Here is a 24,982-nt window from a genome sequence, read left to right as displayed (position 1 = left end):
TTAGAAGGATGATACAGAGCCAAGAGCAACAAATGATAATTTAAAAAAAACTCGGGCATCATCAGGATACAATGTCTCCAAGACTAATGTGTGGCTGATCTCATGAATCTGAATTCAATGGCAACATAAAATGGAAGGAACATTTTTGACTTTTGATTTCAAATGAGACCACATGAAGCAGCTATATAAAACTTTTCTCAATATTTTAGTTTCACCAGGAATATGACCAGCATAGAAAGGTCCAGCCCATGTTATCCTTTGTGTGAAGTATGGAGGTACAGTGCCTTGCATAAAACTTCACCCCTTTCAATGATGTCCCATTTCGCTGAATTACCAAATGATGTATACTGTACATATTAAACTCAAAATTAAAATTATTTATTTAAATTAATTAAAATATTAATTTCATTTAATATGCTCAGACTGAATTTTATGGGTGAAGGAAGTTGAAAGTCAGCAAAAATCACAATGAAAATAAAAACTGAAATATGCTTATTGCATGAATATTCGCCACAGGCTAATAGCACAGTTTAGTGGAAGTTCCTTTCGCCAGCAGTTACAGCTGTGACTCACAAATCTATTTGTGCCATTTCTTTGCAAACTTGGTTAAGCTCTGTCATGTTGAATGTGAATTTTTGATGGACAACATTTTTCATGTCTTGCTGATTTTCTATCAGATCCAAGTACACACTTTGACTGGATTAGACAAGTAAATTCACTTATGACCTAATTATGGAAAAAGCGGTATATTTAATCAACATATTTTAGCATTGAATTTCCTTTCCAGGACTTCTTGAGATTTAACTTATTTCACCCACAAAGGGTTTAGTTTATAGATTCAAGTTTCAATTAAAAAAATTCACTTTAAATATGTGTATCATTTTGTTAACAATTTCATTATTGCTTTCTAGTTCAACAAAATGGGACATATTTGGAAGAGGGTAAATATTGTACTTTTACAAGGATAAACACTATGATAATACTAGGATATTTTATCTAAAATTCTTTAGACAGGCAATTGAGCCTTCCAGCTGAATGATAACCAAAAATACAAAATCTCCAAATCTACTACAAATGGTACTCCAAAACGTAAAGGCAAAGAAGAATTAATAAAATATAGACCAATTTACTGACAATGTAAATAACTTTAAACTACTATATAAAGAAAATCTTAATGTTCTGCAATTTCCCTCACTTTTTTTTACAATATCCAGCATTGATAGTCTCACAAATATTCATGTTTTCATAATCCACACTTACATTTTTGTTGACGCCAATATTCCCACTGACATTACATACATTACTACCATTATGCTGAATCAAGGGTATGAATAAATTTGATGTCAACTGTATTTTTTTAGATGGTACTCAAATAAAGTTAGATTTTAACACAACTAATTTTTCAAGTTTAAGTTTCAAATGTCAAATGTTAAATCCCTGATTAATGCAATTTGTGCATAATTAACTTAAAATGCCTCCCCTGAGAATGAATAAAGTATTTTGAACTGAATTTAATTAAATAATTAACTGTTGGTTTAATAAACTCAACAGCAGATAACACCCTCTGTACATGGCTAATACCCGCAGCCTTTTTCCTACCTTGCAGACATTGTGAAGACACTCTGTTGTGATAGGCTGATACACCAGCTCCTGGCAACAAACACACATGAAGATCTGCTCCACCTTCCTAAGAAAGTTCTGGATGAACAAGAAAATAACTGTGATCAGGTACACACCTGTTGGTTCCTAGCTACCAGCAACCCATTATCCCAGATACTACTGACTTGCATGGTACTATTAAGACAATATGCAAACCAGTACACATGCCCACTAAAGTCAACCTCCATTTTCAGATAAAGACTTTTTGAGAAACAAAATATATAATTGGAGATCAATCACAATACTTTTCCAACCTTTCCACACCATATTCCAATGCCCTTTCCTCCACTCAAAACATATCTGACAACAGAGAGAAAGACTCAGAAAGAAGTACCTCTGCTATTAGCCTAAGTGAATAAATGTATTCATCTAGTGCTGGGCGATAATTCAATAACAATAACTATCGCGATATAATTTTCCGCGATATATTTTTAACAAAAGTTCGATAAACGTTCGATAAATATGTTTATTCTTTGTGTAAAATACTGCGTGAGTGCGTGTGCGTGTGCGTGTTGCAGACCGGGCAGCTAATGTGGTGTTGTTTACCCACACTGTGGTGGCTGACAGGATTGTAGTTAGAGTGGAGAAATGAGCGACACTGAAGCAAATGTAGTGCTGCCAACGACCAGCTCGAAGGACTATGACGTCGTCGACAGAAAAGGTCATTTAACTTCGGTGATTTGGAGATATTTGGGCTTTTTACGATCAGACATAAAACAGAGCACTTTAAACATTGCAGTCTGTCTTAGCCATCTTTTATTGTGTTTTATCACACTGCAGTATTTAATTTTTCTATTAAGATATTTATTTTGTAAATTTTACTAATGCATATTTTGACATAAAAAAGACTCGAATACTCTCTACATCAGATTTGTTTAATGTTTCTGCTGTTTGGCAAGTGTTTGTTGTGTTCTTAAAATAAAGAGTTGTTTAATTTACCAATTAACTGTCTGGTTTCTTCAACTTTCACTCAGGAGAAAAAATCTGCCTTTAAACTGAAAGAAATAATGATTTGACATTTATCGTGATAATTATCGATATCGACAGATATGAACATTTTTATAGTTATAATGTTTTTGGCCATATCGCCCAGCCCTATATTCATCACTTAAAACTGAATGAGTCAAATGTACCAATGGCTTTAAGTTCTTCAGGATAATACTATATATTATTATCGCATATTAATATAAATAAATTATATTATCACATATTTCTCCTTTCCCTCATTCATTACTACAGTACACATTATGTGGTTTCCATAATGCTATGCTAAATTATTCCAAAACATGCTAATACACAATCTCAGGAACTCCATTCAGAGCAACAATTGAGAGACACCAGTCTGTTCAAGTGTTAGAGAAATTACTTTTAGAGACTCATCAGGGCAAGACAGAGATTGTATTAGTGATGATACCAAATAGAATTAAAATAGAAAAAATATATATCTCTAGTGGCTATTTAGAAATGATTTTAATTGAGCTTCAAAAAATAAAAAATACCAAAAGGGATATGAAAATAAATGTGATTTTTCTCTATTTATTAGACGGGCACAAAACACAAAGCAGGAACTGTAAAAACCTGGTCAGCTAAGACTATGCTCAATTACTCAATTACTATGCTGCTCAATTACTCAATGATACTCAATATTGGTAGTGTTGCTCAGTTTTTTTAATTTTACGAGTCAGGTGCAATCCATGTCCAGTAATAACATCTCTGAAAAGATGTATTTTTGGGTCAATAGGCTGTCTCCTGTGAAAATTGATAGTTCCAATACATCACTTAAGGCAAAACTAGAAGGTAATATTAGTTAATTATTTTTTTCTGTAGCCCGTATTGCACTAGCACTACAATGACATCCTAGGCTGCTGGTTCCTGTTACTTCTCTACAGGAATGAATAATAATAATAATAATAATAATAATAATAATAATAATAATAATAATAACAACAACACTGCCTTACTGGTCCCTCCATGATGCAATTGAGGGCTTCATCCCAGAGTTTCCTGTTGAGGCAGTCCTCCCTGATGAGCCATTGTTGCTGTGCTGAAAGCTGGAATGCTTCTCCTTTTTCTGCCAACTTCCCCACCTTGGCTGGAGTCTCATGATCTTGTGTCTCTGAGACACAAAAAAAAAAGAAACACAAAACACCTGTTCAAACAGTACAAAGTTACCATCCAATGTACTCTGGCAAGACATCCACTGAGGGTTCAATAGAACAAAATAACACTGAAATTAATATATCTCATGTTGCTGCTTTTCAAATCGCATTCTGAGTTTTGCTACAAGGCCACCATAAGTCCTAGTTTTAAGTCTTTTCTAACCCTCAACATCTAAGAAGCAACCTGAATATTAATACAAGTGCTTAAATGCTTGCTTCACAGCTTTAAAAAGGTGATCTGTGGAAACTGTCCTGGTTATACAAATGCAGTTGACAACTGCGTCTGGGGTGATGGTGTGCACCTGTCTCCTGGGGTCTCTTCTGACTGCCATTGCTCTGGGGGCAGGTCTCTGGCTCTTTCTTCTCCTCCTTCCCTTTCTCCTTCTTTTCTGCCTTCTCTGGCTTATCCTGTTTCCCAGAGTTCCTCTTGCCTCTGTCCTTTTTGGACTTGTTGGCCATAGCTTCCAGGTAGCCCTCAGGGTACTGCCCAAGAAAATAAGACATCAAAAAGATTAGAGCATAAGACAACTACTGCACTCATTCAAAAGAAACAGTTCAAGAAAATACATATAGATCATTGAGGGCCTGTAGTACTAATGGGGAAATGATGCTATTTGATCATCATTTTCCAATTAGTACTACATAAATGTTATCGGTATTGGTATCATTCTGGTTTTATATCTCTAAAACCCAACTAGTGGCTAGACAGATACTGTACATCACAGATCTACTAAATAGCACTGTTTAGTCAGAAAGACTAAAAAAACAAAATAATACAGCATTCAGAAGAAAATATAATCCAAAATAAATGGGAGCTAGAAAATCTACAGCTTTGAAAGAAATTATTAAGGGAAAGTGCCAACTAGAAAAAGAGACTTAAGCTAAGGCAGGAAATATAGTATATCAATGCCTTTTGTAAACTTTACGCTGAATTATACAGCAATTATATATATTGCTATATCATTCAGTAAAGTGCTCTGTGACAATGGTTGGAAAAAGTGATATTGCAAATAAAAGACTGATATGTTTTTATCTTTTGCAGATGGACCAAAGTCCACCTACCCATTATCAGAAAGCAGATTGTTCCTGTTAAGGGTTGTGCCAACCTCGACCTATTCTGAAAGCACAAGGCACAGGTGGGACTACATCCTGAACGGAGTGCCAGTTCATGGCAGGGCACACACACAGTTTAGATACACCAAATAACCAGATCCAAGGTGGAGAAAACCCATTTGAACATGGGATGAGTTTGCAGTCTCCGAACAGAAAGTACCCCAGTCCAGAAATGAACACAGAACCAAAGAGCTGTGAAGCAGCATGGATAACTGCCACAATACCAACCTTCTCCTGACAAACCGCAGTGAAACCTAAAAACCGTGAAGCCAGTGAAAAATCTTAACATGTACTGTATATACAAGTAGGTGTATTTCGAATCAATGTTTTCTTTGGTCTAACTGCTAAAGTCATGAATAATGGACAAAAAAATGTGGACAGTTGTAACTTGACTCAGACCAGATTATGCATATACAGTACACAACATTGACTGCAAATAGTTACAACAGTAATGGTCTCAAGGGTTTTCTTCATTAAACTCAAGCTTTTTTTTTAAACCTTCTGCATATGTATATCCAGCAGATTCCAATAGCAATCCAGCAAAAGACAACCTTTTGCAATTTGAGACATTTTCTCAGGAACCCATTATAACCAGAAACTAATGCTAAAACAATTTTGGATTGTCTAATCACTCACTGACAACTAAATTTTTTTTCTGTACAGCACATTGTAAATCCAGGTTTTAGTGGTTTCAAAGGTTATATATGGTCACTGTACTTTGTGGACATGCTTTGTGCTGTGGTTTCTGACTGTTGTACGGGATGGTTTTAAAACATAAGAATCTATCTGTTTCATATTAAATTCTATAGGCTTTGCTTGAAGCTGGCACTAGGAAGCAGCAAACAGTTTGCAGTAATAAGCCTGCAGAAGTGAGCTATAACCCCAAGAACAAAACAGAGACATAACAATGGAAAACCGAGTTTCAGTGATGACTTATTCAGCCAGAACAACATTCATCATATTGTTGGATTTACAAGACATTTATTCTTTTATTTATTTATATTTCTTAGAATAAACTTGTGCATTGTTGTAATAAATAATCATTGTACCTGCTACCTTTTTGATTTATAAACATATCATTTTTAACACTTTACAGACACTGTAAAACTAGTGGACAACTATTTCTTTCACATTTCTGTTTCAGCAATGACTGTAAATCACCTTATTCTTTGTAAAGAAAAATGTTTGTTGTTGATCTATGTGTAGTGAGTATACATTTCTTCTTGCAGATTATAAACGGATTTACATTGGAGTTTATATTCATTTTCTTCTCCCATGTACTACTCTTTAAAAATTAACACACAAATTGAAAACTTTAAGTGAAAGATTTGTTCATTTTAATACTGAAATTGCATTTAAATTGTCAATTCATACACAGACAGTTTACATTTTGTTTTATTAAATTTAATTAAATAATTGCAATTAAACAGTGCACCAATGTAGGTTACTGCAATTTGCAATGCACTCCATCAGATGCTCATTTACTTTCTGTAGAAATTTAAAGACACAAAATTAAGAACAGTGTAAAACTGAATATGAATACTCTTAAAAGGTTTTGTACCAATGTAAATGGATCTCTATTCTTATATACTATTCTATAACACCACCCTTGTGAATTGCCAGTTTGATTGCCAGTTTCAGACTTGGCAGTACGTGGAGGGCAGTACAAAGATAAAATAAAAAGTGAAAACTAATTTATATTAATTCCCATAATTTATAGTTGACTGTTCTTAAAACATACCATAACCTTGAAAGATATAGACATAAACATTGTATTTCAGCCCTTTGAAACCAGCATTTTAACATGGTTTTAAAACTGGAGGCATTAATGAGCTGAACTTGTGTAGGTGTCATTTGAATGAGTTACGAGAATGTTTCAGTGTTAAGTGCCTTTCTCAGACAGACAGAAGTCTCTTGTCAGGGTCTTCTTACCTGCACAGACAGGCCCAGTTTCTTGATTCGCTCAGCCCCTTCAGGTGTCCAGGGTGCTGGCTCTGAGTCATCACGCCTCAGCAGGTAGCGCCACACCAAGAAACCACACTTACCAATTTCTGGCCAATACTTTACTACCTAAAACACAGGGCACCATTATAAGTTAAGGTTGACTAGTTAACACTTATGTACAGTTAAAATCTGTTTTACTTTTGTTTGACATTTTCCATAAACATTTTTTTAGTCTAAAATCCCAGTTGGAATCCAAGTAAAAGGGGCAGCTCTGGTTGCTGACACTGCATTGGCTGCTCCACATTCCTCCTTCTGGCATCACTGGATTCTAGCTTATCCTGATATTCCAAGATGGAGCTTGGATTCATGGTGCTGGTGGGAGGACAGTGGAGGATCAGAGTGCTGCTGTTTACAGTCAACCAGGCAACAGGAAGGTTCCATTACAGCTACCTGTATTTTAAGGGTTCCTGGGTAGAAGCTTGGAAGAGGTTGCACTGAGGGAGATAACAGATGGGAGGTGTTGTGTGGTATGGAAAGAATATAATAGTTACAATAACAAATATGTTTTGTTGAAAAATGATCACAAAAAGTCATTGCTAGAACACTAGTTCTATCAGTTCAACACTTGGATTGATTTTGAACCTGCACAGTAAAACCTTGTTTCCTTGGCTAGCTCAACAGGTCATGAGCTAAGATAGGATAAAATACAATAAAATAATAAACCATGAACTTATTATTCAGACGTGAGAGAAAAAATGAGCCATAGCTTATCTGATAATAGATATTGTCATAGTCATATTATGGATTTTCTGAAACTCAGCAGTTTACCTCTCTAGCTTCTCACAATCATGAATTAATTATACAAAATCCTTTGGTTCTCCTGTGACATATGCAGACCTATATTTCCATCTGTCTGCACATTTTTTATTTTGTTTCAGTTTGGTAAAAGAGTGCAGGATACTGACAATTAAACTTGGCCCATGTCTAAACCCTTCCATGAACCATCTGCCTCAGACTGGAGAAGAGGCCCACCTTGTAGATGCCATCATAGCGGTTGCCCTCTTCTGGTGCGTACTTGCTGATGCGCCTGCCTTTGGAGCTCCTTACCACACGCACTGGCTTCCCCGCTCGCCAGTTTCTGGACTCCGCCCCATCTTTGTCATTGAGGGGGGCATCGCAGTTCAGAGCCAGAGCCCTTTGAAAGGTGTAGAGAGTGAAAGGCTGAGGTTGGATCAAGACTGGTCAGTCAATGAAAAGTCAAAGTCTTTTAAAGTTTGCTGACCTCAATACAAAACATTAGAAAAGAGAACTTTAAGGCTGGACTGCATTTTTAAACAAAGACAGATTTTAATGGTCTAAGAGTGGTAAAGGCAAGAGAAAATAAAATGAAACTAAACATTGGCTGAAAATCTTGACAGGTACCTGTTCATGTGGGTCAAGGTTTGGTCAAATGAATGTTCTCCAATTCGCTTATTTCCTGAAAGGTCTCGCCCCCCACTCCCGGTGTAGGTGAACTCATCTCCCCTGTCCTTTTAGGAGAGACAGGAGGAAAGCCCAATCATTATATGTATAATTGTAATCATCACGTGCACAAAAACAAGTATCACATCTTGCTATAACCGTGGAACGTACAATGTCATGGCAATACATACCTGTTCGCCAAGAAAGGAAAGATCTGCCCTGACATTGTATGTATAAAAATAGGCTACACTGACGTATGCCATATTTTATAAGGGGGGAATGAAGAAAGATGTGAAGATGGGGGTTTGAATTTAATCCTTTCTGTATGGGGTTTAGACTTCTAAGTCACAAGCTGGGGTTTATGGCAGGAAAGGGGGTTAACTGATAAGGATTGCAGATGCAAGCTAGGAACCCCCTTGGGTGTAATCTTAAACTGACCATTTGGCCAGAACATCATAAACTGGCCAAATACCATGAACCCCCCTCTTTACCATCAGACCGAGTGACGTCAGAAACGGAGAAGAAGACACTATATAACCCAAAAGTTTGTAACAGTACGGGGAACAATACTTCGGTTTTGTTGTTTCTTGCGGGAAACAAGACTTCGGCTTTATTGTTCCTTGCATGCAATAAACTCATCTGTTTTACTTCATCTCGGGATCAAGAACCTTATTCGTTCTGTTACAACAAATTTGGCGTAGTCGGCGGATGCTCCAGAAGGCGCAGAACTTCCCATCGGCAGGAGAGACGGTCAGCGCGCACATTACTAAGAGGTAAGGACTCCTCTTTTATTTAAAAGTCCCGACTCTCTCTGACCAATTGGGAAGTCTCTGCTCCCTGCGAGAATCGCCCGAGATGACAGAGCAAACGTAAGTTCCTGAATTCCTGTAAGGGGTTGTTTGCTGTAAGCCCAGAATTTGGTCTGGCAGGTGGTCCGCGGTATTGTGTACAGGGGTTCGAAGCTGGTGTATGCCTTAATTGCGCGTGGAGTTTTTGAACGGGTTTTGGACCTTTACCGCGAAGTTCAGGACTGGTGTGGGCCTTAATTGCGCCCGGAGTTCTGAAGGTCAGAACTGGTTTGGGCCTTAATTGCGCCCGGAGTTCTGAGGCTCAGGATCGGTGTGGGCCTTAATTGCGCCCGGGGTTCTAGAGCAAGTGGTGCATTAAATGCACGTAGTTCAGGACTGGTGTGGGCCTTAATTGCGCCCGGAGTTCTGAGGCTCAGGATCGGTGTGGGCCTTAATTGCGCCCGGGGTTCTGGAGCTGAGTGGTGCATTAAATGCACGTAATTCAGGACTGGTGTGGGCCTTAATTGCGCCCGGAGTTCTGAGGGTCAGGATCGGTGTGGGCCTTAATTGCGCCCGGGGTTCTGGAGCTGAGTGGTACATTAAATGCACGTATAATCCAGGATTGGTGTGGGCCTTAATTGCGCCCAGGGTCCTGAGATTAGCTACGCCTTGATCGTGCACGGATTGGCGTGGCGTGGTTTTTTGTTTTAAAGGAAACAGGAGTAGAAGAGATATATATGTACAGTGCCTTGCGAAAGTATTCGGCCCCCTTGAACTTTTCAACCTTTTGCCACATTTCAGGCTTCAAACATAAAGATATAAATTTTTAATTTTATGTGAAGAATCACCAACAAGTGGGACACAATTGTGAAGTGGAACGAAATCTATTGGATTTTTGAAACTTTTTTAACTAATTAAAAAATGAAAAGTGGGGCGTGCAAAATTATTCGGCCCCCTTGCGTTAATACTTTGTAGAGCCACCTTTTGCTGCGATTACAGCTGCAAGTCGCTTGGGGTATGTCTCTATCAGTTTTGCACATCGAGAGACTGAAATTCTTGCCCATTCTTCCTTGCAAAACAGCTCGAGCTCAGTGAGGTTGGATGGAGAGCGTTTGTGAACAGCAGTTTTCAGCTCTTTCCACAGATTCTCGATTGGATTCAGGTCTGGACTTTGACTTGGCCATTCAAACACCTGGATACGTTTATTTGTGAACCATTCCTTTGTAGATTTTGCTGTATGTTTGGGATCATTGTCTTGTTGGAAGATAAATCTCCGTCCCAGTTTCAGGTCTTTTGCAGACTCCAACAGGTTTTCATCCAGAATGGTCCTGTATTTGGCTGCATCCATCTTCCCCTCAATTTTAACCATCTTCCCTGTCCCTGCTGAAGAAAAGCAGGCCCAAACCATGATGCTGCCACCACCATGTTTGACAGTGGGGATGGTGTGTTGAGGGTGATGAGCTGTGTTGCTTTTACGCCAAACATATCGTTTTGCATTGTGGCCAAAAAGTTCGATTTTGGTTTCATCTGACCAGAGCACCTTCTTCCACATGTTTGGGGTGTCTCCCAGGTGGCTTGTGGCAAACTTTAGACGAGACTTTTTATGGATATCTTTGAGAAATGGCTTTCTTCTTGCCACTCTTCCATAAAGGCCAGATTTGTGCAGTGTAAGACTGATTGTTGTCCTATGGACAGACTCTCCCACCTCAGCTGTAGTTCTCTGCAGTTCATCCAGAGTGATCATGGGCCTCTTGGCTGCATCTCTGATCAGTCTTCTCCTTGTCTGAGCTGAAAGTTTAGAGGGACGGCCAGGTCATGGTAGATTTGCAGTGGTCTGATACTCCTTCCATTTCAAGATGATCGCTTGCACAGTGCTCCTTGGGATGTTTGAAGCTTGGGAAATCTTTTTGTATCCAAATCCGGCTTTAAACTTCTCCACAACAGTATTACGGACCTGCCTGGTGTGTTCCTTGGTCTTCATGATGCTCTCTGCGCTTTCAACAGAACCTTGAAACTATCACAGAGCAGGTGCATTTATTCAGAGACTTGATTACACACAGGTGGATTCTATTTATCACCATCAGTCATTTAGGACAACATTGGATCATTCAGAGATCCTCGCTGAACTTCTGGAGTGAGTTTGCTGCACTGAAAGTAAAGGGGCCGAATAATTTTGCACGCCCCACTTTTCATTTTTTTATTAGTTAAAAAAGTTTCAAAAATCCAATAGATTTCGTTCCACTTCACAATTGTGTCCCACTTGTTGGTGATTCTTCACATAAAATAAAAAATTTATATCTTTATGTTTGAAGCCTGAAATGTGGCAAAAGGTTGAAAAGTTCAAGGGGGCCGAATACTTTCGCAAGGCACTGTATGTATGTTTTTTGGTGTTTTCCTTGTTTGTGAATACATATACACACCTCATAATAAAAGAGCAAAGCATTGAGTAGCAGGATTTAAAGGACGTTGAGACCCGAGAATCGCCCTGATTGAGCTCAGTGCGTAAGTCCACCCCGGGGCAAAAGCAGCGATGCTGGCGTTCTGGGGATGGTGAATTACTGATCAAGAAAGGGGGTTTTCGAGGTCTCGTTCCTTACCTGTGAACAGTGTGGTGTAAGTCCTCTCTAAAGTCTCTGAGAGGCATTTAGATCTGGAGGTAACAGACGCCCTTAGCTGAATGAGTGCAGTAATGCACAGGTTTTTCCAAGTGAAAACATCCCCCTACTGAATGAGCTCTTACCTCACACACGACAAAAGTAAATCTTAAAGAAACCAAACATGTGTGCTAATTGGGTGTTTGAGAAAGTGGTGGAAGTATCTGATTACATATCGGAAAAATGTAAGTTAACTGAAAGGGAAGAAATATATAGGAAGAAGCTGAGTCTGTCAGAAGGAGTTTGGGGCAAAGATGCCTGTAAAAAAGCGTATGAACATTGGAACAAAAACTTTAGCTGCAGCCCTGGTGATCGGCAGACACCTGAGGTGGCAGATTAGCATGAAGGAGAAATCAGAATGGGATAAAAAAAAGAAGGAGTTCACAGAAAAAATAAAAGCGTTAAATGAGAGGAAAGATAATTTATTCCCGGCAAAAGAGGAACTAGAAAAAAAGCTCAAAGAGGCAGTACAGGAGAATGAGAAACTAAAGAAGGAATTAGCTCCTGGTCACGCTGCACTGGTTAATGTGTTACAGCCGGCAACTAAATTATATCCTGTTTTCCCACAGGGGAACAAACAGGCAGGAAACGAAAATAATTGGGATCAATTCCCACAGTGGCCATATGGAGATGGGGGGTCTGATTGGGATAACACTTGGTATGAGTGTGATAAAGACGGATCAGGGTCTCCCCTGTTAGAGGGAGGGCGCCCGCAGATCTGTACTCTCACTCGAAGTAGGAAAGGACTTGATGTAGCAGGGGCTGGCGCCGTTGATGACAGCGCCACTCTAACTCCGTCTCGCACCCTGCCGAGGGGGTCCGTTCTCGCACCTACCTTCCCTGAACCCCCAATACGATCAAATCCAAAACCGGAGGATATTGACCGGTGGGCTAGAGAAGTACCGCACCCAAAATTAGGGATGCAGCGAACCTGGAGTGCGCTTCAGGAATTAAAAGATACTTATGGTATCTCCCCCCTGACTGCCGCTATGATCCTCAGAAGGACAGGGGAAAAGCGTGTCGGAGAACTTAAACAATTGTGTGAGGATAACGGCAGGGGAGGGCGATGGGAATGGGTTTGGCAATGGCTTAAACAAAATTATCCACAAAAAGACAGATTGGAAAAAGATTTCTGCGTGTCAGCAAAAAGAAAGCGAGGATGTGGCTGACTTCACTGACCGCTTCGTCACACTCTGGCTGGAATGCTCAGGACTAAGTGACGAAGATGATGTGAATAGCGACGCCTCCGCTGTGATTAAACAAATTTATTTGAGCGGTCTTAAGCCTGATATAGCCAAAGCCCTTCAGTTAAAAGAGCCCGAAATAGGGCAAGATACGAACAAACAGTTTGAGGAAATAGTTAAAATGGCACGGCAAATCGAGAGAAATATGTATGCTAAGGTGCGGGCAATACAAACAGGGTGGACACCCCCCATACTGAAGGGTGGAGCTGGCCCTGACACCCGACTAAGTCCAAAAGGCGAAATTACAACTCGGTGCCATTATTGTAAAAATTTCGGACATTGGCAAAAGAATTGCAAAAAGCGATTAGCCAGTGAAGGCAGGAATGGAAGATACCGCGATCCCCCTTTCAATCCCTCAAATCGAAAAAAAGCCTGTTGTCACAATTACAGGATTTGAGCAAAGCAGACAAACGCACTATCAGGGATCTTTTAAACTAGGACTCCCCCTAGTGGCCTCCCTACGCCTATCTCAGGAGCTGAGTGAAAAAGAGCTCAAATTACAATGCACGATTAATGGGATTCAAATGTCACTTTTATGGGACACTGGGGCTCAATTATCTTGTTTATCTGAACAGTCAGCCAAACGGTGTGGTGTCATGTTCACAGGGAGGGAGCTGGAGGCCACTGGTGTAGGGGGCAATCGAATAACACTCAGAGAAACTCTAAAACTCAAGATAAGACTAGGAGATGGGGAGGTAACATTTAACGCTGTCATGTGGGTAGGACCTACACCAGATCTGTTGGGATGGGATGCTCTGAAATACCTACAAGGGGTTACATTAACCGTACATGAGGAGAGGGTGGAGGTAAACATCTGGTCCCTCCAAAAAGACGAACTAAAAGGGCATTCAATTCGGACTATGGATAAGGACGAATGCGGGCTTCTGGATATGGAACCCGCCACATTTACTGGGAAATCCCCGCCATACACAAAGCCATATAAAATCAACAAAGAGGCGTAGGAAGGGGTTCGACCAGTAATACAAAAACTATTGGCTCAAGGCATTGTACGAAAAACACATAGTACAAGCAACAGTCCAATATGGCCCGTAAAGAAAGCCAGCGGAGCATGGCGATTCACAGTTGATTACTCAAAAGCTAATCAACACATCAACCGTCTCACCCCCTTGGTAGCAGACCCCTCTGCTATTTTTCAACTGCTGACCCCTGAGCACCAGGTGTTTTCAGTAATTGACATGGCTAATGGGTTCTGGTCTGTTCCTCTACACCCAGAGATACAAGATTGGTTCGCTTTTGTTGTAGATGGAGAACAATATACTTGGACCAGGTTACCACAGGGGTTTCATAACAGCCCCACCGTGTATCACATGGCACTTCGGAGGCATCTCCGGGAGCTGCCTCAAGTGTCCTCCGTCGTTATCCAATATGTGGATGATATTTTAATCGCGTCTCCTGACGAGGAAACCCACAAGAAGGACCTCCAAATTATTCTCGACCAATTGGTTAAAAAAGGACACAAGGCTAGTTATAGCAAAGCACAGTTATGCCTAGGCACCGTAATTTACTTGGGACAGAAGATTAGTCAGGGAAAAAGGGAACTGACAGAAGATCGGGCCCAGGCAATCCGAACACACCCTAGTCCCAATACGGTGAGAGAGCTCCGATCATTTCTGGGTCTGTGCAATTTCAATAGAAATTGGGTTGATGCTTTTTCTGAAAGGGCCAAACCACATACAGACCTACTAAAGGGGGGAGGGAGGTCCCTTGATCCTATTGCTTGGAGTCCTGAAGCTGAACACGCTTTTAATGATTTAAAACAAGCTCTGTTACAGGCTCCTGCACTGGGGTTTCCTCAGACAGATCAACCATTCTACCTCTACGTAAGTGAAAAGAATGGATTTTGGACAGCTGTACTAACACAGGAACATGGGGGTAGGTACCACCCGGTAGGGTATTACTCTGGATCCTTGGACGAGGTAGCCAGGGGCTGGGGACCATGTCTACGAGCCGTTCAGGCCGTCTGTCTAGCAGTACAGGCAGTCAATAACATAGTGCTAGATCAATAACTGATTGTTCGATGCCCACATGCGGTACACACCCTCATGTCCCTGAATCGGGTCAGTCAGGTTAATGCGATACGATGGAGCAAGTGGCAGGTCTTGTTAGAGGCTCCAAATATTACCATTGAACGTGAAGGAGCTCTAAATCCAGTCACATTGTTACCTGACCCATCAGAAGCCTATATGTTAGAACACAGCTGTGATGTTTGGGCAATGGGAGAAGATGAGGGCATCAAAATAGCCGAGCAACCACTAAGGAATGAAGACCTCATCCTCTTCACTGATGGAACTTCATTCATAAATTCTAGTGGGGAGAGGAAAGCGGGTTGGGCTGTGACTACAGAACATGATATCCAATGTGGGGGAAGATTTGAGGTACCCACGTCAGCACAGCGAGCTGAACTGAAAGCTTTGGTGGAAGTCTGTAAATTAGCAAAAGGCAAGACCACCACAATATACACAGACTCACGATACGCATTTGGAGTATGCCATGACTTTGGAAGGTTATGGAGTAATAGGGATTTTTTAACCTCTGCTGGCACTCCGGTAAAGAATGTGGATCTGGTGTCTGAGCTGCTTGCGGCTCTCCAACTCCCAAAGCAGGTAGCTGTAGTCAAATGCAAGGGCCACAGCAGAGAGGACACTCCCGAGGCCAGGGGCAATAAGCTGGCAGACTGGACAGCACGTCAAGCTGCCCTGGGGCAATGGGAGGAGTGGTCTATAGAAAAACCTCTTCAGATTATTTCAGTTTGCACAGTGAACATACAGGCACTCCGGACGGAACAGCTCAGCGAGCTCCAGGCCCAGGCCCCAAGGATTGAGAAATGGACCTGGATGGAACGCAATGTGAGGCTACAGAAGGATGGGACCTAGAGGTGCCAGCGTACAGGCAGACCCGCCTGTCCCAAGCAACTAATGCCCTACCTGGCACAGCAAATACACTCCACAGGGCACCCAGGTGTTAGCCAAATGACTCGACGCTTTGCTCAGAGCTGGGTGGGCACAGGCTTCACACCCTTCGGAGCTGATGTGGTACAACGCTGTGGAGAGTGCCAAAAAGCCTCTGGAGCACCGCCGGTACGGACTCCTAATCTTCGACGTCTTGCACCCGAGGGGCCCTTTAGACACTGGCAAATAGACTATTGTTCACTGCCACCCTGTAAAGGGAAAACAGGCCTCCTAGTGATGGTGGACCAGTTTTCTAGATGGGTGGAGGCTGTCCCTGTCAAACGAGAGACTGCGCAGACAACTGCCAAATATCTCGTGACAGAAGTAATTCCCCGATGGGGACTCCCGTGTCGCATAGACTCAGACCAGGGCACACATTTTACTGGAAAAGTGTGTCAGGTGGTGGCAGACCTACTAGGGATCAAATGGGACCTGCATTGCCCTCATCACCCGCAGTCCTCCGGCATGGTGGAACGGGTGAACCGGACTTTGAAAGCTAAATTGACAAAGTACCACCTGGGAGGGATCCCCTGGGTGGATGCATTGCCCGCTGTACTGTGCAGCATCCGGGCTGGGACAAATCAAATAGTGGGGCTGAGCCCGTTTGAGGTGATCACGGGGCGTCCCATGAGACTGAGTGACTCTCCAGGACATGACAGAGTAGGCTTGAGTATACTAACTGATTCTCTGTTACAGTATTGCAAGTTGCTGACAGAGGCCACCCAAGGAGCCCGCGAGCAGGTCCTGGAGGCGTGGGGACCACCACCTGAAGGAGGGCACGACCTCATCCCAGGAGAGTGGGTGTGGATCAGGAAATTTCCCTCACAGGTTCTCCAGCCCAGGTGGGACGGACCCTACCAGATCCTGTTGACAACCGAGTCTGCGGTTCGAGTGGAAGGAAAAGATCGCTGGATCCACGCGTCACACTGCCGACGAGCTTCATCCCCAGTTACAGACTCAGAATGAAATCATTTCTGTTAATAACGATAATTGTTGCTGTAGGACTATGTTCCGCAGGGATTAATGATCATCTCTCCCACAAAGGAGAACATGGAATTAATTCCTTTTTAGGCCTCTCCTATCTGACAGCTAAGAAAACCAACCAAAGTGCCTGCTGGGTGTGTGCCGCATTACCCAAATATGTACAGGGAGGACTTCCTATGGGGGCCATTCCTTGGCGTCTCGAGGAAGTCATAGGCATGATCATTTGGAGGGATAATTTAGGAGATTTTAATATGACAAACTATGGGGGTTGCCATAACACGACTTTAACCTGCACAACATTACAATATCTACAGGAGCGAGGCTTAGAGCCCACGAGTTTCACAGGCTCTTACGCTCCTAAATATAACAGAAGCCATACACCACCATACCTGACTCTAAATAAGGAACGTGAGGGAAACATATGTTTTCAGCACACTAATGGTCTGCACTTGGTTGGATGGAGTCATTGGAACCTTACCATCGCTGCAAATATATCCACCTCTACCTTCCAAATTCCAGGATGGGATCGGCACACCCCACAATTCGGTATAAGCTTCTTATTTTCAGAGGCATGGGGAGCGCCAAACGAAACATACTTCATTTGTGTAAAACGAGCCTACCCATGGTTGCCAGGCCAGTGGTCTGGCTCATGTTATTTACGATATGTGGTTCCTCATATCCGTGTTCAAACCCACAGCCCCTTCGGACCCAACCACAGACCACAAAGAAAATTGGCTGATTGGGAATATTATTTAGGTATAATATCTCCACAAGCCAGCATGAATTTTCTGAGTCGAGAGTTAATTCAAATGGCCTCGACTTTAGAAGAATTAGCAAATTCTACCTCATCTAGTCTGAAGGCTGTTAATGATGAGATGGTAGCCCTCAGAACAGTGGCCATGCAGAACCGACTAGCTTTAGATTATGTACTGGCGGCCCAAGGAGGAACTTGTGCAGTAATTGGCACTGAATGCTGCACATATATTCCTGATAATTCTGAGCACATCTCAGATCTGGCCCAACACATTTACAATGAGGGACAGAAATATCAGGACTATTATACTGAAAATTGGGGAATTGGGTCTTGGGTAAAGTCTGTGTTTGGGGCCTGGGGTGGAACCTTTTTACAGTGTTTATTTGTAGGAATAGTATTGTTTATATGTATAATTGTAATCATCACGTGCACAAAAACAAGTATCACATCTTGCTATAACCGTGGAACGTACAATGTCATGGCAATACATACCTGTTCGCCAAGAAAGGAAAGATCTGCCCTGACATTGTATGTATAAAAATAGGCTACACTGACGTATGCCATATTTTATAAGGGGGGAATGAAGAAAGATGTGAAGATGGGGGTTTGAATTTAATCCTTTCTGTATGGGGTTTAGACTTCTAAGTCACAAGCTGGGGTTTATGGCAGGAAAGGGGGTTAACTGATAAGGATTGCAGATGCAAGCTAGGAACCCCCCTGGGTGTAATCTTAAACTGACCATTTGGCCAGAACATCGTAAACTGGCCAAATACCATGAACCCCCCTCTTTACCATCAGACCGAGTGACGTCAGAAACGGAGAAGAAGACACTATATAACCCAAAAGTTTGTAACAGTACGGGGAACAATACTTCGGTTTTGTTGTTTCTTGCGGGAAACAAGACTTCGGCTTTATTGTTCCTTGCATGCAATAAACTCATCTGTTTTACTTCATCTCGGGATCAAGAACCTTATTCGTTCTGTTACAACATTATTAAGATGGGATTGACAAAAAAACAAACACTATAATCATCAGTGATTCAGCCAGGAGTCACCAATATTTCCTAATGTGAAACTATAATGGAGTCTTTCTTATTTTGCTGGTCAGCTCAAAACTAAATTCTCAAAAGAACAGAATTTACAAATTATTATTAAAATGTGCCTCATATATACAGTAGCAGGGTGTCAGATTGACCCAGAGGACTGACACGGCTCCAGCTCAGAATATCCTGTCTGCCATTTGACCAGACAGGAGAAGAGGCCAAGGGTGCAGATTCCACAGTGGAATCGACTCCATTTAGCCACAAAGCACTATGTGCTGGAGAAGGAAGCCCTGGTTCTTAAAATGTTGCTCTCAACTGGAAATCTTAGAAACAGGGATATAAGGATACAACTTGCATTCTAGGACCGAAGCTCCAAAATACCAGTCCTCTTACAAATTATACTTACATCTCAAACACCTTTATAGTTTTCTTATACTGAGGTGCTTTTACAAATTATTATGATTAAGTTTAAAATAACAATAATTCTATTCTTCATATTTTAAACTATTCTATTTTTCACATTTTCATTTTTTTATATATATATATTAACTATATGCTAAAAGGCCTGTCTTGGTGCTCTGAAGTGGCTCAACAAAGAGTGTTCACTGGAACTGTTCTTTTGAGCCCTTTAGACCTGATACTGCTTGCTTAAGACTGAGGCTGTCATTCAATGTGTTGACTACTGCTGTCGCCGGAGAGCTTACAGTGTTGTAAGTGAACAGCATCTCTCCTCCATCTCATAATAACTCTTTATTATGAGTTCCTTAGTAATTCCTTAGTAAGGGACTAAAGAATTTTTACTGTAAAAAAAACTGTAAGTAGCTACCAGTCTCTAGGGTTGGAGTTTTTTATTTTACAATGTGCAATTTAGCATTCTGTATCATTCTAATACCTTGTGTATTATAATGCTTGTTTTTGTATGGCTGTTAACCTATTGCTAGATGTAAACCTATTAAGGTAATTACTTTTTCTTATCGTTCTTCACCTTTTTTATGCTCTTATTGCTCACTGATCTTCCGATTTAACAATCTCAAATGTTGGTTTTATCTTCCCTCTTTAAAGTTAAATCATATTAAAATACAAAGGAGATTTTTCATTAAAAACGTATATCTCCACACTGCATTTTTTAAACAAAAAGATATTTTGCAAAGGCAAACAGAACAACTAATACAAAAACAGAATGGGAATTCATACATGATCTTAAAATAATACCCGATACCACTGTTTCTGCACTACAAAAATGCAACCCGAGAGTATTTCTTGTGTGCAGGGAGCAGTCAGAGGTACAGTAAAATCACAACACGCACATCTGAGAGCACATCTTAGGTACACATTTTCAAAAGTGCTCCAATATAGGACACTCCCAAAACATGTGTATTACTTTGATACCTTGTGTATGATTATGCTTTATTTCTTATGGCTGTTACACTTATGTACCAGATATAACCTGAGTGAATCTGTTACAGCATATACAGGAGAGATCTTCATCTGCAACTGCCAATATTAGGACTTGGGATAGTGAATCTTCTAAGTACAAGTTTAAAGTGAATGAGCTGGTGTACTTGGTCTTTAGGGGACGCTTCTTTAAGACTTCTAATTTAAAATTCTTCTCCACAGCTTTTTATCTTTTCCCTATCTGCCGACAGGAGATTTATATCCGGGCACAGCAACATTTGCAACTCCAAGGAAGAGCTCTGAGAGAGGATGCAGGAGCAGCAGGGGGAAAAGAAGCCTGAATATAGTTAGCAGGGTACAAAGCTCATCTGTCCACAGGGTCAGCACAGCTCGCTGTAATGAGATGACAGAACAAACAGCATAGGAAATCACAATGCCTGCCAGAACATCAAATTAACCCCCCCCAGCTCCCAGACAACACTGCACTACAAGGCCTCCCCCATTCACCCTGAACAAGGCACTCACCACTTCGTCTTCGAATCCTCCGGCCAGCACCAGCGAGTAGGAGCCGTCATTGCTCCGTCCATGGATTCCGCCCACGTGTGGTCTATGGACACCAGCTTCGCTCACCTGCCAGCAAAAAGACAACAGAGACCACAGCAGCTTAGGTGTGTGAAAGGGCCTGGATCTTCTTCTACTGTTCTGCTTGTTTAACAACATGTGGCTGAATAGTGGTTTTATGGTTTAGATTAATGCTTTCCACTTTATGCATGTTTTAAAAAGTATCTTTTTCATCGTTGTCCTTCCGGAGGAGATGGCTTTTATTTGCATTTTAAAATAAATATTACTGCAGTGAGTAAAATATTGCCTAGAGTTTTTGGAGGGGAAAGTAATTTAGAAACAACAGGACTTTAAACAGGATGTCTGATGCCAAGCACAAAAAACAAATGCAACGTGTATGGCTCTTGTTGCTGGGTATTTCAGATTTTGTAAAATATGTCCACCTTCTTTGCCATTAATCTAGAAACAATTAACCTTATACACCTCAGAAATATTATTAAGTCCTGGAGTTGGCAGTCAGTGAAAAGATTTTTATTAAGTCACAATGTTGTTTTGGTGGGAACTTCAATCTACAGTGTGTAAGTTGTCTCCAACACACATTATAAGGAATTTCAAAATTAGCATTCTGGCTCAATGAGAATATTTGGAGTGTCACACCTATGCTAATATAAAATCAAATCTACTAAGAAGGAGAATATACAAAGGAATATTATATTCCTTTGGCAGAAACACTACATTATCACTGATATACCATCTAACATAGCAAAACATTAACAATGCAAAGCAGTAAAATAATAAAAACTATTGAGACATCTCTTAAACTTGCTTACTTGCACTCTGAACTTCCATGTTGTTCCTACAGGGATTCCAGGTATGGGCCCATAGTGGTTTGAGGGGACAATTGTGCATTCTTTAGTGCGACCAACACAGGCCATCCCCTGCAAAAAAAGAGAAGCACAACAAACATATTATTTAGCATTTTGGCAAGGTTAAATTCTGTTGATGAAAAAGAGTGGTTATAAACAACAGTATAATGTAAAATGGGCACATTAAAAATTCTTCCTTGCCCTGTCTTTTTCACACCTGAAGAAGGCTCCACAGCCGAAACGTTGTTTTCTTTCTTCCTCTTTTCAGCATGGAATAAACCTATTACTTATTATTTTGCAGCCTATATATGCTGACGCAGCTACCCACCTGAACTACTTAAACCTATTAAACTAAAGGTTTAATGTGTTTCTTTCTCCCCAAAACACTGTATCACACATCACAACAAAAGTCACCTTTATTTCAGTTAGCTTACTTGCATATTGAATACATCTCACAGTTGTAACAGGAACAAAATTAATGAATGCATTATGTGGTGGAAGATATTTCAGTACTTTACCTGAAGAACATTTGGACCTTTTCAACCAGTCATGTCTTGATTGCTTTTGCCAAAACTTCAATTCTAATGATTTCCTGTCCAAAAATTCTAATTATTTCAACTAAAACACAAGAATGCTATTTAATAAACCATTAAAATTTTTAGACTATTCAAATATAAAAATAACTGAAATTATTAAAAAAATCAAAATGTATAAAATAATATAACTTGAAATAAAATACAACAATGGTTTCAGCATTAAAAATGGGACTAAAATAATTTAAAATGTGCCCATTTTACATTATAGTGTAGTTGTTTAGAACCACTCTTTTTCATCAACAGAAAAATTAAGCCTTGCCAAAATGCTAAATGAGAACAGCCGAACAGTGCTTCACGTTTCATTCAGATTTTCTGTTTATGACAATGTATGATTATGGCCAGCTAGATCCCACTACCAGTTTCAAATGTTTGTCTGCATTTCATTGTCTTATTGCTTCAAGAGCTCTGCTTGGAAGGAAATGAGTCAATATCAAGGCTGACTTAGTATTAATGGTTTGTTTTCCTCATTTTCTTTTTGTGCATAAGAAAGTTATTACCATATCATATGGCCCCAAACCCTCATGAAGAAATCACTAAATGCCTGGGCTAAGGAAAGAGAGTTCTATACTAAGCAATATTAGAAATGGCAGAAGAGGTAGAGGAGCTAAACATTTCAGCAGCACTTAAGATAAATGTCCAGAGTCTGAATATATTGTACCAATTGTACTTAAGGAAACACAGTGGAGCATTGGTTAGCAATGCTGTCGTGTAGTGCTGGGGCCCTGGGTTCTGGACCTGGGTTGCTCTCAGCATCGTTTGTTGTCCTTGTGTTTGCATGGGTTTCATCGGGTGCTCCAACTTCCTCCTACATACTTAGAGCAAAACTACAGAATAATCTGTATACAAAAATGATTGCAGGGGATAGTCAAAATATATTTAGAAAAGGTCAGTCTTACGTACTGTAAGTAACTTGTTAGAAGTTGTTTGAACAAACAATTAGAATTGGATTGAAATAGATAATACAACATGAAAATATCTAGATTTTTAATAATTGTTTGATAAAGTTCCTCATAGAATATTTTCACGCTACAAACTAAATATATCAGGTGAATAAAGGACAGAAGAACACAGAAGGCGGATAAGGCATGAATCATTGAATTGGGATTTTGTAATTAGTGGCACACCTAAGGGATCTATATTAGTGCCACCGCACTTCCTAATTTGTATGAATGATCTACATTCTGGAATTGTGTTTCAGCTCAGCTCTAAGTTACACAATTCAACTTTTAATTGACTTAATAATAGGATTAATTTGAACTACTGATTTTGAAGGTCACATTTTAATAAGTGTATTTTGTTACAAGTAACACGATTTCCAGGTTTTGAGTGGAAAAAAAGACAGTTCCAATCAAGCAATGTATTACTTCAATTAAGGCTTCAAGTAAGTGACAAAGCTTGATTGAAATGAAAACCATCTGGTATGTGAGCCTCCAAGACCAAGATTGGAAACCCTGCTCTAGACAAAGTGCAGAAGCATAAAATAGCAAAAAGAATATTATAATTACAGTGAAAGGTACAGATGTTACATTAAAATTTTATAATGCAATTTACTGGTTAACCTTTCAGGCTAAATAACTGAATGTTTTGATATCCTCAACAGGGAAGAATGGAGACCTGATTTGAGTATTCAAATTAATTGATAAAGTCAACTACATGGACTCTCCAGAATCAAAAACAAACAATAATCAGCCAATACAAGCAGACACTACTAGAATGTGCATTCACAACATGTATGGTCACTTGCTTTGTTAAGCGCCTTGGGGCAAGCCTTGTGAAAGGCGCTACATAAAAATAAATGTAATTGAATTTAAAACTGAGAACAGGGAGCCTTCAGATCAACCAGCAAAGTCTGAGCGCAGGCTGAGCTCTAAGAGGGTTAGAGACACGGTCATGTGACTAGCCAACTGCATCACAGATGTGATGGGGCACCATTGGGTGAGCACCACTGAGGGTAGGGAGGGATTCATCTTCTAGGCCTTTGAGTGAAACCTTGACGTTTAAGGACATGTAGAGCTGCCTGAGAATGAACCACCAATCAACCTTAGCTGTGTTTCCTGTGGCATACAAAAAGGCAAAAGTCATGAAAGTAGGCAGGCTGGAGGAGTCTGCCTACACTTTCTCATTCTCTCTCCCCTGTGTGCAGTTCTGGGGATCATAGCTGCAAGGTGAGAGGTGCTTAACACACAGTTCCTTTTTTCTTAATTAGGTGCCTGTAAGAAACACAATTGGCAATTTTGAAATAAACATAGTGAATGAGAGGTGCCTTTTTACACAAAGGGTTGTGACAGTCTTGAACTAGTCATGTTGCAAAGCCATTATCTTGTGATCATTGAATTAACTGTTAGCAACCAAATGAGCCACATCAGACAAACAGCCTCTTCTCATCTGTAACTTCCCTTATGTCCTTTAAAACTTGATACAGTGACAATAGATCAGCTAAGGCTTCTTTGTGTTCACAAGTTATGAACAAGTTAATTTTGCTTATACCCTCATCTCATGCTTATTTTCTCATCTCTGCATAAGGAGCTGAAACACGTTTTACTTATCTAACTGAGGTCCCAACCTATGTATTCCATTTAAACTGCAAAAGGAGAAAAACAAAAATGTACAACTGGTTAAAACGGTTCCTCACTGTTTACTCAGAGCTATTCATCTCACTTTTCCACTGAGGAAAAATACAGAGGAGCTGAAAGAGAATATACCACAGTAAATGATCTTTGGATATAATTTTACAAGTATGTACACATTGCCAATATTATAGTTATAATCTACATGCATATTTTTAGTAACTGA

At 40.4% G+C, this 24,982-nt stretch overlaps 1 protein-coding gene and 1 long non-coding RNA gene across 5 annotated transcripts in view; one reads left to right on the top strand and one right to left on the bottom strand.

Moving 5' to 3' along the window:
* Positions 1-24,982, bottom strand: part of uhrf2 (ubiquitin like with PHD and ring finger domains 2) — a 160,906-nt gene that overhangs the window by 2,685 nt on the left and 133,239 nt on the right. For 3 of the 4 annotated variants that reach the window (XM_088629438.1, XM_088629442.1, XM_088629440.1), the window contains 8 exons: positions 21,558-21,665; positions 20,692-20,796; positions 8,298-8,404; positions 7,908-8,070; positions 6,864-7,001; positions 4,121-4,301; positions 3,621-3,775; positions 1,600-1,698 (listed from right to left, as the gene is read on the bottom strand). In XM_088629438.1, coding sequence (XP_088485564.1) covers positions 1,600-1,698; positions 3,621-3,775; positions 4,121-4,301; positions 6,864-7,001; positions 7,908-8,070; positions 8,298-8,404; positions 20,692-20,796; positions 21,558-21,665 — 1,056 coding nt within the window. The remainder of the gene's footprint in view (positions 1-1,599; positions 1,699-3,620; positions 3,776-4,120; positions 4,302-6,863; positions 7,002-7,907; positions 8,071-8,297; positions 8,405-20,691; positions 20,797-21,557; positions 21,666-24,982) is intronic. The other variant, XM_088629441.1, reaches the window with a different exon arrangement.
* On the top strand, positions 1,602-6,547 carry LOC148673135 (uncharacterized). The gene is made up of 3 exons (XR_015935945.1): positions 1,602-1,728; positions 4,861-4,954; positions 5,741-6,547. It is a non-coding gene; the product is annotated as an uncharacterized LOC148673135 (long non-coding RNA).

This window comes from Lepisosteus platostomus, chromosome 4, assembly GCF_059453375.1.
Source record: "Lepisosteus platostomus isolate fLepPlt1 chromosome 4, fLepPlt1.hap1, whole genome shotgun sequence".
In the NCBI taxonomy this organism is placed as follows: Eukaryota; Metazoa; Chordata; class Actinopteri; order Semionotiformes; family Lepisosteidae; genus Lepisosteus; species Lepisosteus platostomus.
The sequence above is the reverse complement of the archived record's forward strand: the minus strand, read 5'-3'. Positions and strand labels throughout refer to the sequence as shown.